The sequence below is a fragment of the Lepidochelys olivacea genome, assembly GCF_965140295.1.
Source record: "Lepidochelys olivacea isolate rLepOli2 genome assembly, chromosome: 1".
Classification (NCBI taxonomy): domain Eukaryota; kingdom Metazoa; phylum Chordata; order Testudines; family Cheloniidae; genus Lepidochelys; species Lepidochelys olivacea.
The window spans coordinates 159,986,558-160,004,512 of record NC_140411.1 but is presented as its reverse complement, the minus strand read 5'-3'; the positions used below and the strand labels follow the sequence as shown (position 1 = coordinate 160,004,512).

At 42.0% G+C, this 17,955-nt stretch overlaps 1 protein-coding gene across 1 annotated transcript in view; it reads right to left on the bottom strand.

Moving 5' to 3' along the window:
* Nucleotides 1-7,287: 7,287 nt before the first annotated feature.
* Nucleotides 7,288-17,955, bottom strand: part of TMPRSS3 (transmembrane serine protease 3) — a gene marked incomplete at both ends in the record, with an annotated part of 35,080 nt that continues 24,412 nt past the window's right edge. The window contains 3 exons of the mRNA XM_084624624.1: nucleotides 7,288-7,443; nucleotides 13,042-13,194; nucleotides 17,594-17,736. Coding sequence (XP_084480750.1) covers nucleotides 7,288-7,443; nucleotides 13,042-13,194; nucleotides 17,594-17,736 — 452 coding nt within the window. The remainder of the gene's footprint in view (nucleotides 7,444-13,041; nucleotides 13,195-17,593; nucleotides 17,737-17,955) is intronic.

Below are 17,955 nucleotides of genomic sequence, written 5' to 3'. Positions count from 1 at the left end.
TGACTTCTCATCAAAGTGGCTGAGGAACAATGAGTTGTGATCCAGTTTCCCACATCCGATGGTCTTTTTTCAGCCAATATAGTCATTCCTCCTGGAGTTCAAAGTGGGGGTACTGTGCAGCCCAGTGGGGATCTACGACCTCACTGCTAACCACTGGCAGTTGTTCATATGCACTACTCAAGGTCTCATCCTCCCTCTGGTCCTTCATGAAGTCCGCCTCTCGGGTCAGTAAGTCCCCTTCTTGGAGTGGGGTTTGTAATGACTCCTCATTAGGAGGATCTTCCAGCAGCACTTCCTCTTAGCTAGAACCCCCATTTCTGGGGTCCTGCTCCTTGCCTACTCCAACCAGTGTCATGGGCTGGGGATCCCTGACTGCCCTGGTTCCCTCGAGCACTTCCTCCAGGAGCAGGTCTACATCCCCTCAATATGTCAGAGAAGTGCTCCCAAACCCAACCCAAGATAACGGGGTAGGCTAGGGTTGGGGCTAGCCCTACTATGAGGATCTTTATGTTCTCCCCTATGGTGACCTCTACCAGGGAACATTCCAGAGAAACTGAGATGAAGCCCAGGGGGTTCTAAAGTGATTCAATAACATTCATTAGAAATTACTCTAAAAATCTGTACCATTTAACAGAGGAAGCTATATCTGCTATAGGGTTTGTTAGAGAACAATATCCCTGCCCTAGAATTCTATAGTTTGGTTACCATTTTCTACCAAATTCAAGACTTTTCCATAAGGGATGGCTTGAAGTTCAAGTGAATATGAACCTGAAACTAACAAATTTGGATTTGACTCCCGAAGAGGAGAAAATTTAAGTTGCACACTCTGAGATAAATGGCTGTTTGATCTAGAGTTCAAATCATGGATGGTTTGGTGGGTGATTGTGGGATAGCTAGTGGCTGGTATGTCTCCTAGGGTTTTCTATTTTTTAAAAAAAGTGTGGCTTCTTTCAGAAATCCAAATGAAATCAGATAACAGCAACTAAATGCATGAAACACTCATGTTACTAAGTCTTTATTAAGTATTTCATTGTAAAGGACAAACTAACAACATCTAAAGTTCTGCTTAATGTGCCCTTCTCCATCACAATTTTTTTTTCAATTGATGGCAGCAAGCAGCTTTCAAGCAAAGAGGAGGTGCTGGCTCCAAAATTAGGAAGAAATTCCACTGTGGTGTCCCACAGTGTGAGAGGATTGTGGGAAATGTGTCTGCTCCCCATTCTGCTAATATGGAAAAGCTAATGAACAGCAAGCCTTTATTCAATTGCAAGTGAATTATCAAATAAAATAAATGTACAGTGTACATTTTCATAATGTACGTTTCCTTGAATAGTAAAAGATTGTATATGTGAAGGACACATACACTGATTTTAATGGCAATGCAGATGAAATTGCAAAGAATTCTGTAGCAATGATAAATTGCTGCAAAGATTCATTCAAAACTGGCAGAGATCTTTTCACTAGGCAATGCAACAGCATATACTGCTGACAATGCCTCAAAGAGCTATTGAAAGCATCATTCCATCTTCACCGTTGTGATACTACTCAGTTTAACCTTTGCAAACTAATTGCAGTAGACATGTATTGAACATGTCTTGCTTCTGATGATGAAGCCGGTCTGATAAAAAAAAAATCCTAATTTAAATTTTTGTAAACGAATATTTTCATTGACATTTTGAATGTCAGACGCAAAAGGTTTCCCCTGCTTTTTAGTTAGTTCTACATTGAACGTTTAATAATCAAATGTTTTGACAAGTTCACTACTCCGCAAAGGATTTTCAGAAACTGAACACAGAAATACAGTAGCCTACTGCATCACATGCTGAGGAGCAGATCCTTGTGAATCAATAGCAATTAATGGCAGCTGAATGTACCTCGTAGTATACGTAATTTTTATTTCTTTGGACCAGAGCCTGCCTATTTATTTATTTAATTAGAGATATATTTTTATCGATAATGTCAATTTAATGTGAATTTGATTAAGAAATTTAAATTTAGTACATTAATACCTTGACCAGTCCATCCCAGCTTCTTCTTGAGAGTTGGCTACCCTAATATAGGCATAAAAGTGATCTGATTTTCCAAGTGAAGAGTACTAACTGCTGACTTAAGTGGGAGCTGCAAACTCAGTCCACTTAGTTATGTACCAAAGTTTGAAAAATTTAACCTAGGGGACTGTGTTGAAACATATATTACCACTTGAATTGATTCAGCTTGTACTTAGAAGTTGAGGGAGTAGCAATATAGGTCAAATGTTGACTTACACAGCCATCTACTGTGGGTTTAAGATTTAGTCGTCTGTGTTTCTATTTTATTTTGTTTGTGTTAGTAACCACTGTTGCTGCGGGTAAGGCTCTCTAGATAAATTATTCATGGCAGTCGCATTGGTTAACAAAAAGTGAATTGGCTTCACCTGGGAATAACTGCTTCACTTCTTAACCTTCTTTTGAAAAAGATTGAAAGTTTCAGTATCCTAACAATCTGAGGCCTGTTACGTGCAAAAGGAATAGATATTTCAAAACCAGCTTTGTGAAAAGTGCTAAACACAGCTAAATTAGGTCATAAAGCTTATTAGAAAGTTCTGAGAACCACAGTAGCAGTGCAATGTAATATATGGCAGTGGTAAATTTACAGCTCCTCGCTCTATCCTTCACACAAAGATAAATACTCTCTCTGGATGTGACATTGAAAGCTGAGTTGCCCTAGTGTTGCTTCTGCCAGTACTGCCTGTTTATCGCTATGTAATTCCTATCAACTTGCCAAGAGAATTTAGGGATAAAATCCCACCCAGATCTTTGAAAATTTAGCAGTAAGACTGCCTTCCTCTTCCCTCCCTCCCTCACGCAGTGGCAGATTAATGCATGGGGCCATGCCCAGAGACCCTGGCCAATTTGGGGGCCCCCCATAAAAATCTCATGGTGCTAAGCCAGAATGATTTAGCTGCTGCGGCCTCTGCTCTGCTGGCCGTGCTTGGGGCAAGACTTCTTGGAGGAGCTGCTGAGGGGATCTGCTGTGAGTGTGGCTGGAGGGAGAAGCAGCAGCTGCCACCTCTTCCTCTCCTGCTTGTTGTTTTCTTCTCTGCTGCCCATGGCTTCTTGCTGCCACTGCTGATGGGGGTCTCCCTGCATCCTTCCTCATGTGGCCGGGCAGCCAGGGTTAGACAGCGATGGAAGATGGGGAACATCATCTCCTGCTGCGTCTCACCCAGCCACAAGCTGGGCAGAAATGCCCACTCCCAGCTGGAGTCCTGCTGCCCTGAGCCTGAGCTGAGCCACGAGGACCTGGGCTGCAATCTGCAGCACATCAGCAACTGGGAGAACACAGACGGTAGGGCAGCGGGGGTGGGGGGGAGATTGGGGAGCTGGGAAAATCCTCACTACCTCAACCCACAGGGGCAGTCCCCAGGGAAAAGCAACCCCACGAGGAGCCAAGGAGGGGGGAACTCTCCGCTGTCTTGCTCAAGTGGGGGAAACATGGAAACCCCCAATGCCCGCCCCCATGCACACACACCCTGGGAGACCCCCTCGCCTCGTCCTTGCCTCTCAATGTTCAATCAGTGCTCTCCCCCAGGGGTGACCGATTCTCTCCCCTCCTCTTCCAGTTTTCTTTTTCTGTGCCATTTGGTGATTGCAAAATATATGGTGAGACACAGGCTCTGTTTGTTTTTATGCCTCCATTTGGATGCCCCATCCCTGCATCTCACAATGGAGTATTATTTACCCCATCCTATTATGTCATGATTTAGCCCTATTTACAGCCCACCTGCACCACTGAGACCTTTGTGGATCCCACCTCACAGCCTTGGGATCTTAGTGTGGATTCTTGCCATGCACATTGTGATGTGGCATTACTTACCTGCCATTACTTACCTGCCTGCTCAGCTGATATGAGGCCTTCCATAGTATAATTCTCCCGCTTTAGCATTGCTTGGAAGACTATAGTGCTATTTATCCTAGACCATACTTTTAAGATCTTTGTGTGTATTTCCCCCCTCATCCAGCATGGACTGATGTGATACTGTTTACACTGGTCCAGACTCCACTCACTTAACTATGAATTTCACAAATGAATTGTGGCCCATCCAGATTTACTTTACAAAGATCGTCAGTGGTATCAGCTGTTGTCACGAGCTAGCTGTTGCTATATGAAGGCCAAAGCCACGCCTGGCTGGAGATAAAACATAAAGGACAAACCCAGGTAGTTATAGAAGTAGGAGAAATTTATCTTGTGAGGACCTTCAGTTCCAGTGACTTTTTTTCCCCTCCATTACACTGATGATGAGGCATTGGTAGAATGGAGTGATGAATATTCTCTCTCTTCAGTATTGTTGAAAAAACTATATTCTCATTGGCTTAGTAATGACCGAACATCCTGTTGTTTGCTCTGGTTTACCAGAACCTGGCCTATTCTTAAAAGTGTCATTTAATGTCTACGTATAAATTAGTTTCTGATTAGCTGAAATAGTGAGTCCTAGAACTTAACTGGTATAATGCCAACTTTCTCCTAGACTGACACGAATTGCCTGTGGCAGAAAGCCAAAAGAGTCACTTTGGCACACATCTTATTCTTTCAAAAATTTTTTCATAGCTTTGTTTTAAATCAGTTCTCACCATTAGCTGAAACTTAAAGTTCTTAATAATGGAATAGTTTTACCTCAGGTTAAGATTATTTCTTTTAGTTAAATTACTTTCTGGAACTGTGACTGTTGTCTTTCAGACATCTTTGGCTCAACAGCAGAAAAATTGGACTGTAACAGGATCAATAGGTGAAAAAAAAGCATAATGGTCAGGTTTAAGAAAATTGGGGGAGATGAAAGAACCACGTGTTGACCTGTGAACGACTGATTCTTGTAACACCAGTGTTGTCCAGATTAGCAGTGAACACCTTTGCGTAATGGTATGGATAATATCTAGCCATCTTCATTTTCTATGTGGGAAAAATTGAGCAGGTAATTTAGGCATAATGAAATGGGATATGATGAGCTTGATTATTATTGCAGTGCATAAGCATTGAATGAAGTCTTTGTATAAATGCATTTTGATATATTCGTGTTTTTAATGGGGTGCAGGGGGCCCAAATGTTCTCTGTGCCCAGGGCCCTAATAAATCTTAATTTGCTTCTTCTGTACATACGCAGTCAGGACTTTGGGGGTCCATAACTTTAGTAGTCCCTCACTTTCCACCAGTAGTCCCACCAACACCAGAGTGTGCAGCTCAGACAACCTCGGGACCCCAGTGAGGTCAGTAGTTTGAGTCTCTGTGAGCTATTTTGTGAGGTTGGAAGAATGACTGCAGGCTCACCCCTCCAACATCTTTCACTGTAGTCCTAAAGTTACCTACGTTCCACACAGATCTGGTATCTAAAAACTGAGGTTATAGAAAGAGCTGTTTGCGTCAAGGAAGCAAAACAGTGTTTTAAGTTTCCTGAATGAATAATATTTTGAGTGTCACTCATTTGGGGAGTCTGTAACATATTGCAGCACCATTTGGCTGTGGCAGGAAGGCCAGATATGAATGTTGGTTGGGAGTAGGGTGACCACCCATCCTGAATTGGGTGGGACAGTCCCAAAATGCAGAGTTCAAGTCCCGGTCCTGGGCCGAATGATTCCAGAACAGTATTTGTCTCGGATTCCCTACAGCGCCACTCTGAGCATGCCTGAGGCTCAGGGCTGGTACCAGCCTATTCCTGGTGGCAGGGGCTAGGTGGGCCTTAGCCCTTGCTCGCCATGGGGCCCTGCTCCTCCTCTCCCACCCAAGGCTCCACCCCCTGGCCAGGCCAGAAGCCGGAGCTGGGCTGTGGTGAAAGCCCCCAGGGAGCCTGGGCCACTGTTGGAAGCCCCAGACTTTCCACCTGCCCTGGGCACTTCACCCCAAGGGGGGGGGGCATGGGCCAGGGCCTGCGCTGAGGCCCTCTGCCCCCCTGCCCTGGACAGGTGGAAGGCCTGGGGCTTCCCACAGCAGTCTGGGCTCCTTGGGCAGCTCAGGGAAGAGGAGGAGCGGGGGCTGGGGTCATAGAGCGGGACAGGGCTCCTGCATGCATCCTGCTTTTGTCTTTTGAAAAGGTGGTCACCCTACATGGGGGAAGTGGGCGAAAGCTGAGAAGGGGGCTTAATCCTAACAGCCCCATGGCATCTGGATCACAGTGACATCAGAGCATATGTGCCATAACAGGTCAAGGGACTTTATGCCCCCTTGCACCTGAACCCTGCAAGGACTGACTGCTATCTCTGAGAGGGGGAGAGGAACCTTAGGGCTCCCAAGGCCTCCAGCACCTCATCGGAAAGACAGCCCAGGTGGAGAGGCTTAGCCCCTCCGCACACACATATTTCATCTGAGGGAGTTTTGGGGATAAGCTGTTGTTTAAAGACATCATAAGTAAAGGGTAGTTGGAAGATGGTTTGCATAGAAAGGGAGAAAAAACATGAATAACTACAAAGAAAATAGGCTGCAATCCCAGAGTCAACTGGCTGAGAAACAAGGGAATAAAGGGATCTTGGGAGGGAGGGAGGGGGCTTGACGAATTTGGGGCAGGGGGGAATTATGTTGTTATGGGGGAATTTTTACAAATTTAAATGATCAAACCCTTCAAGTCATTTGTACTGTGAGCCCGTGTAACTGCAAGACATTGTTACTGTTGCCCTCCTATTTCCATGTTCATGTGTTGCATCTCATCTTTACACCGTAAGTTCTCCATGGATGATATATTTGCACAGCACCTAGCACAATGGGGCCCGAGTCTCCACTGTGGCCTTTGGGTGCTACCATTATACACACACAAGCAAATTCTAAGTTCAATGTAAAGTGCCACCACCGCCTCAGAGCAGCTAGAGACTGATCATTCTCCACTCACAGTGAGCTGTACCGTACTCTGCAAGGGATCCAGTCAGGGAGTGTGATACGCAACATAAATACATGTAGTAGAATCAGACCCCAGATATTACAAAACTGCACCTAGTTAAGACTTGTTTACTCCTTTACTATAATTAACTTGCTTCGATGGCCTTGTTTCAAAACCTCCTAATTTTCTTTTAAAGTTATTTTTGCTGTGTGAATGTATTAAACACTGAAGGCATACGTAATATGTGTCTTGTAAAAGCAGATAGTAAGTGGCCTTGAATTAACTGCTCATTTTGCTGATGATTCATAAAAACTTTGTGTGTCCAAGACTTTGATACATTTCCAAAGCACTTCTGAAAATAAAGACTAGGGGTCAAATCCAGCTCCCTGTTAAATCAGTAGGAGCTTTTCCACTGACTTCAATGAGATTTGGATCTGGCCCTAGGGCAGATCACCATTTTTCTGAGCAATCTGTGAGGTTGTATTTTACCTCCCCTATATGAGGTTTGGCAGCATAACGATTAAAGTCACTTGCCAGCTGGTTTCCAAATTGACAAAGGTGAATTTTCATTCCATCACCGAGACTAGTGTCCAACAGACATGAAAACTGCAAAAAAGACAAAGCAAACATAAAAAAATCACAGCAACAACTCAGCCTAGATTACATGAAAATGGAGATTAAAGTTAAATATTGGATGCGACTCTTGAGATCAAAGTCAAGGTACACTCGAGGTAAGCATGCCTTATGGCTACCTTGTACCTACCCGAAAGTTAAACAGACAAATTTGGCTTGCATCTTCCTGTACTGTGTGAAATCTCAGATTTCAGTTACATGTAAATGAGATACTGCTTCCCTTGCTACGTGCCGGCTCTTTGTTGAAAAGAAGAAAGCCAATATACATATTGTGAAATGCTTCCAAAGATGTACCCGCAGAAGGTAGGCTTTTAATAGAGGAATCAGACACAGCATATCCCTTGATGGTTAGACTACACCCAAATGCTGCTCTGAGGCATTGGTCAGCAACACAACAGTTAAATCCTATAGGTTTGTGGTGAGGCGCATGGGGTATAGGAGTTCAAACTACTCCCCTGTTGCACTCACTTGTTATTCAGGTCAGTTTCAGCTCCCTAGAGCCCTTTAAAAGGGTTGGTTGAGGCTTCTCTGCCCTTTTTAAAAAATTCACTATGCAGTTCTTGCGTCTATGTTCTTAGACTGATACAGAACTAGAGAAGTGAGAAGTAATTCAGAACAAAGAGAAACAACAGCTGTCATTCATTCACCTAAAAAAGAATCAAACATGTATCTCATTTTCCTTTGAATATCTTAAGTGAAAAAAATGAATTCTTGATTGGCCAAAGGCAAGTACAATTTTCCATTTTATAATTACCAGATCATGGTAGCACATTTTTTAACCTTGCCTCCTTTGGTTTAATGAAGTCTGTGGTCCTCTCCTGCCATCCACTGATGATGGTGAAGGATTTTTCGAAACATGCTGCACATTTAACTCTAAAACCACTAATCAGTTTGCTGAGACTGTAGCCTTTTTTTTTAAGGTGTTGCTGTCTGTGTATCCTTGCACATAGTATGTCACACCAAGTGTGTCATATATCTAAGGGATAATTTGACCATAATGACAGGTTTCAGAGTAGCAGCTGTGTTAGTCTCTATCTGCAAAAAGAAAAGGAGGACTCCTTTTCCTTTTGACTATAATGTAATCCTGTGTCAATCCCAGTTCTTTCAATTGTGAGTTAGCAATTTTCAAGCTGTTTAATCAGCTTGTTTAATAATGTAACAAATATACACGTCTATAGTACAAAGATTTTCAAACACTGAGGCACTTACCAGGGAATTATAGAGAAAACCTTATTAAACTGATGAAGGCGGGGAAGGGTTGTGCATATTTTTAAAATAGCCATTGGATGAAAAGAATAGAAGTCAAGGCCAGAGGCAAGAACTGAAAACATGCCAGTATGGTATTTAGATGTTTTACACATATACAATATGGTCCTAAAATCATCCTGCAAATTAGACTTTAACCACAACTGCAAAACTGCACATGTAGAGACTAGAAATTCAATTACCTTGTGGAGAATTTCTTTTATCTTTACATATCACTTTTTCTTGCAAGGATTGTCACCTGAACTTTGCATTAATATATATATGTTTTCATTTAAAGGAAAACTGCAGTGATTATTTATTATATAATCTTACTTAGGAAATAAGAATAGTTTAAAAGGAATTTCAAAGCAGTTTCTAGAAATACATCACTGTCTCAGTTCGGTGAATGGTACTGGTATGTCTCTTGGTGTTTGCCATTTTAATAATACATGAGACTGATTAGATCTATTAGAATAACCAAATGAGAAATTAATAAACAATTAAACCATAAAGTAACTTTGAAACTCTGATTCACAATGAGCTCTGAATTCTTTCTGTCCTAATTTGCCACTAAGTATCAAAATGGCAGCTTACTGTTGTTGTTATTCTGACACTTAATATATTTTAATTGAATAATTTATTATTCTTTGTAACTAAATGCAGTCTTTAGTTTTCTTTTATGAACATTTAGTCCTGGTGAAAGTTACTAGAATAGCCATCTTTGAAACCAAAGTATTCGGTGTATCCACAGCACAATATGGGCAGTGACAGTTCAAACTCTCTCACATTGGTTTGCCATTGTCTCTCAACTTTGACCCGATCTCCACAGGTGACAGCATAATTCCGATTTCATCCTTTTGCTCTCTGCTGAGATGGCCAGGAAGGGTTTTTGTGATGTGGATAACTATCTGCTGGCAACTTGCCTGAGTCCAGACCTCATTACAAATATATCGTCCTGCAGTCAGCCATCCAATGGTGGTATTAGGTTGGACCAGCTTTGAATCAGTGACTAAAACTTCTGTATACCATTATCAACTACTTGAGCTATCCAGCCCCCCACAAGTGCTTTCTAAAATAAGAAATACTTAGTTTGCTATAATTTTACAAAGAACGGGTATAAAATACTGGGTATTTTGTAACATAACCACAAGAGGCAGCTGTTTAACAGCTCGTAAGTCAGGAAACCACAGCAGCACTTTATATGCCTTTCCCCCTCATAAGCTGGTTATCTTCGTGAGACTGATTCAAGCAGAATGCTATTTTTGGGTAAGGTGCACAAACAATACAAAACCTACTGCTCTCTCTGGAGAGAGATTTTGTGGGCTTCTTGTGTAATTTTGAAACACTGGATATATTTATAGATAGTCATAGATGGTTTGGGTTTACTTGGTCCTGCCTCAGTGCAGGGAGCTGAACCAGATAATCTCTCAAGGTCTCTTCCGGCCAGATATTTCTGTGATTCTACACCATGCTGTGCTATCGTGCTCTATGGCATGTTTTAGTTGTAGCAACATGTGTGTTTAATTTAATAATCCATCAAAAAGCAACAAAGGAGACTCTGCTAAACTATCTTCAAGGCGGTCTCTGAATTTATGTGCAAAATTCCATTTTGCCGATTTCAGAGCCAATCATTTACAACACCGTGAAATATCTGAGTCAAACTAAGGTATGTTTTCAGCAAAATACAAGTGGATCTGGGCTAGATCTCTCTTAATAATGGAGAATGGAGCATACTTGAAAAATCACCAAATATTTCTTTCTGTCAATTTAGTTAACAAAGAAATCTGACGATAGCTGTGTATTGGAGTATGTAGCTTGAATGTGCACAGATCTAGGAGAAGAATAAACTTCTTGTACTCTGATCCCTGGAAAGGAAGTATAAAAATAGCCACTGATTTGAATTTCCTGCTCTGCAGTTTTTAGCTAGTACCACCCAAGTCAATTTTTAATTCCTGTAGCACTCTGTATTATCTGTCTTGCTGTTTTTTCTTTACATGAGACATGTAGGTGCCAAAAAGCATACATGCACATCATCCCAAATCCTACTTGCCTTTCACATCTGAAAGGGGCTGAATGCAACCGGAAGAGACCATTGTTCTTTTTTGTTAAATACAGTAATTTCTGAGTACCAATGAAGAGATGATAGAAAGTAATTGCTGTTAATATAAAATACTATATAAGAGTCCATGGGATGGGGTACATGATTCTGTGGAGCAGGAATTTGAAATCAAGTTTCAAAAGTTTAGTGAATCAGTGCTATCTTCAGGTTCGCAGTTCTTCTCTCTGAAAATAAAAAACATGTTTGCATCTTTTAAAATATTCCTCTTACTGCTTCATGAAATGATTCTAAAGTCACATGATTTCTTTAATCCATATAGCACAGTAAATGACTGCTGAAATTACCTCTAATTCTAGATTGTAGCAAGAACTCTTCAGAAAAATATGCCCTGCACTGAAAGAAGGTACAGACTAGCTCCCATTCTATTTACTGAGAATCAGAAGAAACACCTTTCTGCTCACCAAATCTCATTGATACTTTTGAATGCTTTAATCCAGAAGTTCTCAGCCTTGCTGGGGACTGAAGGTGGGGGACAGAACAACTGAGGATAAGTGTGGGAGCACTGGTGCTGTATGAGGAGGCAGAAAGGCACATTAGTCGGGCTGATGGAAGTACTGTGTATGGGTGCAGGTGGTTGGTACTAGGTACTAGGCAGGGTTTTGGTTTTATTGCTGGGGTGGGGACACATCTCACTAATTCAAGTTTAATTGGCAATGTGTAATATTCCTCAGGGTGTAACTCATTCAGGTTAATAATAGATCAGTTACATTCTGACAAGGCCTGACGTGGTTTCATTTCCTCCCCATTGGGATATGTCATTAATAGGGGTGAGGGTGTGGGGTGGAAAACCTCATCTAAATGTTGAGAAAATACCTTATTAAACATCACCAACTGACTTTCCTCAGGTATTATAGGGTTATAAAAAGTAATTTCATTATGACTACAGCAGACAGAGGTTTAGCAAAGCCTTTGTGTGCTTCTAGAAGTCTGAGACCAAGTTTGACTGTGTCTAAATGAAGTTTTGCATTATAAAACGGAATGTACATGCAAATGCCACATCCCTAGACAGTGCACGGCTTCCAGCCTTGCCCTGTTTAGCTCTTTAAGGGTATCATCTGTGTGACAACTTGGGGAATCTATGTGCAACTTATTAATTCTGGTTGATTTTATGAAATTGCTGTATCATTGGATTCCGTGGTGTATGTAGAATCCACCATCTGCCATCAGGGCTGTAGCACTTCTCTCCCAGGCCAGGGACAAGGTAGGTGGCTAAAGCTTGATGATCCCGCATTCAAACGGGAGCCCTTAGGAGAATGGATTGGATGAAGCGATGAAAGGGGGGTGGTCACTGAGAGCACAGGAGAGACAAGCTATCCACTCTCAAGCGTTGAGGTTTGTGGTGCCCAGTACAGCCCACTGTACAGCTATAGCATGGTCAGTGCAGATGGACTGAGGGAATTTAGCTGCTAAAATCTGAGGTCTCTATTCAGCACGTGTGCACTGTGATTTTTCTAAAGCTAAACTATGATTTGGCCAAATTTGGGCAGAATTTCATAAGGATAGTAAAAGACATATCCCTGACACAGAGGCCACTCCCCTGCAAATTTCAAGTTCCTTCTCTAAAGCATGGGGGTGATCTGGCAGTTCAAAGAAAAGGTCACCAGAATTTTTTAACTTGAGCAAAACAATCATTTTCCCCCCTAGCTTTGTTCTTGGAAGTGGTTGAACTATTTTGGCTCAAACGTTCCAAAAAATTCGGCCTGAGGCAGACACCCAGCATGGATAATTTCAACTCAGGCAATCAGAGATTGGCAAAGTTATAAATGACTGAAAAACAAGATCTTATCATGGAGAGTGTTGGGCAACCTTAACCGTAGGCAGTGCTACCATCCCCACCAATAATATATCAACCAATCCCTGGGCACAATGATCTCAGATTTAAACAAAGTCCAGAAACTGGTAATCCACATTGTAAGAAATTATAAAAGTGAAATATATACTTTATTGCTAAAGTGTTTTTTTTTTTTGAGAAATAAAACATCACATCATCGGCTACCACTAGCAATTGCCTGGTAGTCATCCTAAGTGGTCACCCCCTCCTTTCTCTTTGTGTCTCCCAGACACAACTAAAATGTTGACTGCCCCAGTAAGGTAACTGCCCTGCTTGTATAGGCATTGTTGGAGTCCTCTCATTCTAACCAATGGACCTGCTTGAAGTAAGAGCAAAATCTGATTATCAGACAAAAGATGGGAGGGGAAAAACAAACCTCCATTTGTTCATGTATCCAGTCAAGAAATGAGGTGGTACGGCTGTAGACTCCTGGTTTATTTACTTCTGCACAGCCCATCCCAAAGCTGGTAGTTCCTACCAGCTTCCAGGTGTTCATATCTTTACAGGCTAAGGGTCCCCCGCTATCTCCCTGAAGGACCAAAGAAATAAAACAAATAGCATCTCCAAAAAAGAAACAATTAGAGGAGCTATTTATTTTGGAGTATAGCAAATAAGGCTCGTTAAAAGAGTTTCTTAATTCCTCTCCCTTCTGAATCTTATGAAAAACATACACTACAGGGACTTTGATTTTCACAGACAAGTGGCTTTTCTATAGGGTAGACAAGTACACGTGAAATTACATCCCTCTTTGCTGTGAAAAAGTGTTATCTGTCATTTCTCATTCATATGTGCAAAGATGTAGTAGGTATTAGAGCTGGTAGGGAATCTTCCATGGGAATGATTTTCTCACAGAAAATACAGTTTCCATGAAATCAAAATTTTCCTGTGGAAATTTTGTATTTTGTTGAAAGTTTTCATTAGGAAAAGCAAAATGACATATTTTGTTTTTGGTTGGTTCAAGAGTTGTTGAACAAACCCAATGTTGAACAATCTTCATTTAGAGTCAGTTCAACATTAAACTGCATTTCCCTACTGTGATGCGTTGCCTCATGGGAATTGTCATTCAGGCCCCCATTCTGTCCTATGGGCTGACCTCCCTGACTGGACCACATCTCCTATGATGCAACAGTGTTCTCACTGAGTGGCATGGTGCATAATGGGAGTCGCATGAGAAATGTAGTCAGGCCAGGGAGCTTTGCCCATGGAGAAGAATGGAGGCATCTGGCAACTTGAACTACAACTCCCATAAGAAAATGCACCATAATAGGGAAATGTAGTTTAATGTTGAAATGACTTGAAACAAAGTATTTTGGGTCAGTTCAACAAACCAAACTAAAACATTTCTATCTGGGAACGCTGAAATGTTGAAATGTTTTGTTTTGATGTGGGTCACTATCGGCCCATGATTTTCTCACTGTTTAATGGTTTGAGAAGTAGAAGCCCTGAATTTAAATCCCCAAATTGGGGTCTTTATCAGGTTGGAACAAAAATTACTTGAAGATTCTTTGGGATAGATGGATAAAGAGTCTACTTAGAGTTACACAGGGATTGGGTATCTGCTTTTCCTAACTGTTCATGGGAAATCCACAAATATCAATTTACATGTGGGTATGCTGAGGTGCAAGAGAACCCATCACGAATGATTCACTACTGGAAATGCCATCCATGAAGTTGCATTGCTACACCTGCCAACCAGGGCTGCCTGACCCCGTGACTCTGAAGTACTGCTTCTCAGGGTAGCATTTCCTTTGTTTATTATGGTCACGTCTAGGAACTAACCAAGATTGAAGCCCCATTCTGCCATTAACTGTATGAACACAGAATAATAGATGTGACTAGTCAAATTCCTGATCGACAGTGCTACTAGTATGTCCATGGTTATGACAATACTTGAAGGCATTCTAACTATCCCATATCTATTAAGCCCATCTCTCTTTCTATTTAACTCAACACTGTCAGCAGTTCCAGAGGGTACTCTTTACGTCAGGGGATGCCACTTCCAAACATGAATATTCAATGCAAACAGCAGGGCTAGTAAACTGGTACATTTTATCCCTCTCCCTTGCCCTTCATTTGTGAGCTTCTTAGGGCAGAGCAGTATTACTAGTATTTCTCTATATTTAGACAGCACACACTAGTATATTGTGGGAGCTCATCATCATCACTAGGACAAATCCCAAAGGGATGTAGCCTCCTTGCAGATGAAGGGCCATCCAGGTCAAACTCTAGCTAGGTCCTTAAGATGGCCTGGCTGGATATTCAGTTTATGTCCACCACTGGTGATCTTACTGTGCCAACAAAGCTTTTGGTAACCCTATGATCACTGGCCACATAGTGGCACTCTTTGGTAAAGACTCTTTGTAATTCATTGGTTTTGTGGGTGCTACCATAAAACAAATAATTAATGACTTTTGATCACTAATCTGGGCTGGATTTGAGACAGTGATCATAGAATCATAGAATCGTAGAATATCAGGGTTGGAAGGGACCTCAGGAGGTCATCTAGTCCAACCCCCTGCTCAAAGCAGGACCGATCCCCGACTAAATCATCCCAGATAGGGCTTTGTCAAGCCTGACCTTAAAAACTTCTAGGAAAGGAGATTCTACCACCTCCCTAGGTAACGCATTCCAGTGTTTCACCACCCTTGTAGTGAAAAAGTTTTTCCTAATATCCAACCTAAATCTCCCCCACTGTAACTTGAGACCATTACTCCTTGTTCTGTCATCTGCTACCACTGAGAACAGTCTAGAGCCATCCTCTTTGGAACCCCCTTTCAGGTAGTTGAAAGCGGCTATCAAATCCCCCCTCATTCTTCTCTTCTGAAGACTAAACATCCCCAGTTCCCTCAGCCTCTCCTCATAAGTCATGTGTTCCAGTCCCCTAATAATTTTTGTTGCCCTCTGCTGGACTCTTTCCAATTTTTCCACATCCTTCTTGAAGTGTGGGGCCCAAAACTGGACACCAGATGAGACCTCACCAATGTCGAATAGAGGGGAACGATCACGTCCCTCGATCTGCTGGCAATGCCCCTACTTATACATCCCAAAATACCATTGGCCTTCTTGGCAAAAAGGACACACTGTTGACTCATATTCAACTTCTCATCCACTGTAACCCTTAGGTCCTTTTCTGCAGAACTGCTGCCGAGCCATTCAGTCCCTAGTCTGTAGCGGTGCATTGGATGCACCTCGTCCTTGTTGAACCTCATCAGATTTCTTTTGGCCCAATCCTCCAATTTGTCTAGGTCCCTCTGTATCCTATCCCTACCCTCCAGTGTATCTACCACTCCTCCCAGTTTAGTGTCATCTGCAAACTTGCTGAGAGTGCAAACCACACCATCCTCCAGATCATTTATGAAGATATTGAACAAAACCGGCCGCGGACCAACCCTTGGGGCACTCCACTTGATACCGGCTGCCAACTAGACATGGAGCCATTGATCACTACCCGTTGAGCCCGACAATCTAACCAGCTTTCTATCCACCTTATAGTCCATTCATCCAGCCCATACTTCTTTAACTTGCTGGCAAGAATACTGAGGGATACCGTGTCAAAAGCTTTGCTGAAGTCAAGTAACAACACGTCCACTGCTTTCCCTTCATCCACAGAGCCAGTTATCTCGTCATAGAAGGCAATTAGATTAGTCAGGCATGACTTGCCCTTCGTGAATCCATGCTGACTGTTCCTGATCAATTTCCTCTCCTCTAAGTGCTTCAGAATTGATTCCTTGAGGACCTGCTCCATGATTTTTCCAGGGACTGAGGTGAGGCTGACTGGCCTGTAGTTACCGGGATCCTCCTTCTTCCCTTTTTTAAAGATGGGCACTACATTAGCCTTTTTCCAGTCATCTGGGATCTCCCCCGATTACCATGAGTTTTCAAAGATAATGGCCAATGGCTCTGCAATCACAGCCGCCAACTCCTTTAGTACTCGCAGATGCAACGCATCCGGCCCCATGGACTTGTGCTTGTCCAGCTTTTCTAAATACTCCCGAACCACTTCTTTCTCCACAGAGGGCTGGTCACCTTCTCCCCATGCTATGCTGCCCAGTGCAGCAGTCTGGGAGCTTACCTTGTTCGTGAAGACAGAGGCAAAGAAAGCATTGAGTACATTAGCTTTTTCCACATCCTCTGTCATTAGGTTGCCTCCCTCATTCAGTAAGGGGCCCACACTTTCCTTGACTTTTTTCTTGTTGCTAACATACCTGAAGAAACCCTTCTTGTTACTCTTAACGTCTCTTGCTAGCTGCAACTCTAGGTGTGATTTGGCCTTCCTGATTTCACTCCTTGAAGCCCGAGCAATATTTTTATACTCATCCCTGGTCATTTGTCCAATCTTCCACTTCTTGTAAGCTTCTTTTTTGTATTTAAGATTTGTATTTGTATTTGTGATTTATAGATATTGTGAAACACTCCATAGTTCATTACCAATCCTCTGAGTTATCTAGTTTTAGTTTTTCCAAATCTAGTTCTCTTCCAGATTTACACATTTCCATTTCTCACTTGAGTCAGTCAGCAAAGTGAAAGGCTCTTGTTGCTGTATGTTAACCATGGAGTTTCTGCACCTTGCAGCTCTTATGAGCTGTTTTAAGTGAGAACTCTTCACCTTGCCAGTGGTTGTGAGCAGGGCACAGAGTGGATGGCACCGTGCTTAAGCACATCAGAGAAGTTTGAAAATATCTTAAGTACATTTTTCTTTAGAACTGTAAATTTACCTTCTGCTCTAGCTGGTAAAGTACACAGATTAAAAGAAGGAAGGGAGCCATACTTTCTGAATGCAAACAGTCACAGTATCTCGTATACACACATAATAAAAATCTGCAAATATTTCCTGAGAAAAAGGCAGGGAGTTGTCTCCTGATAATGTATTACTCTTATTTTTACAACCAGTGTTAACCAATACAATTGTAGTTAAGAAACTTCCATACCTGGCAGGTGTCCACACCTCCCTTTAAAAAACCTGCACAAAGCATTGAAGAGGTTATGATTCCCCCATAGACGTCCCTGTGGTTGCAAACCTTATTAGAAATCAAAGGAACACCAGCAAAATTCATGGTCTCTGAAGTATCACCTGTTTAAAAACATAAATAATGCTCTTCTTTTTAAAGTCCTACAGTTTTTACAGTGCTATTATTTCCTTGAAACCAATGTCCTATAGTAAAGAACAAAAGTTTAAGGATATGAAGAATTAGCAAGGCAAGGATAAAAGAATATGGTTTAAGCTTAACATGATGATATGCAAACAGGAAATCTAGACATCCTGCCACTTGCCTACATTACCCACTAATGA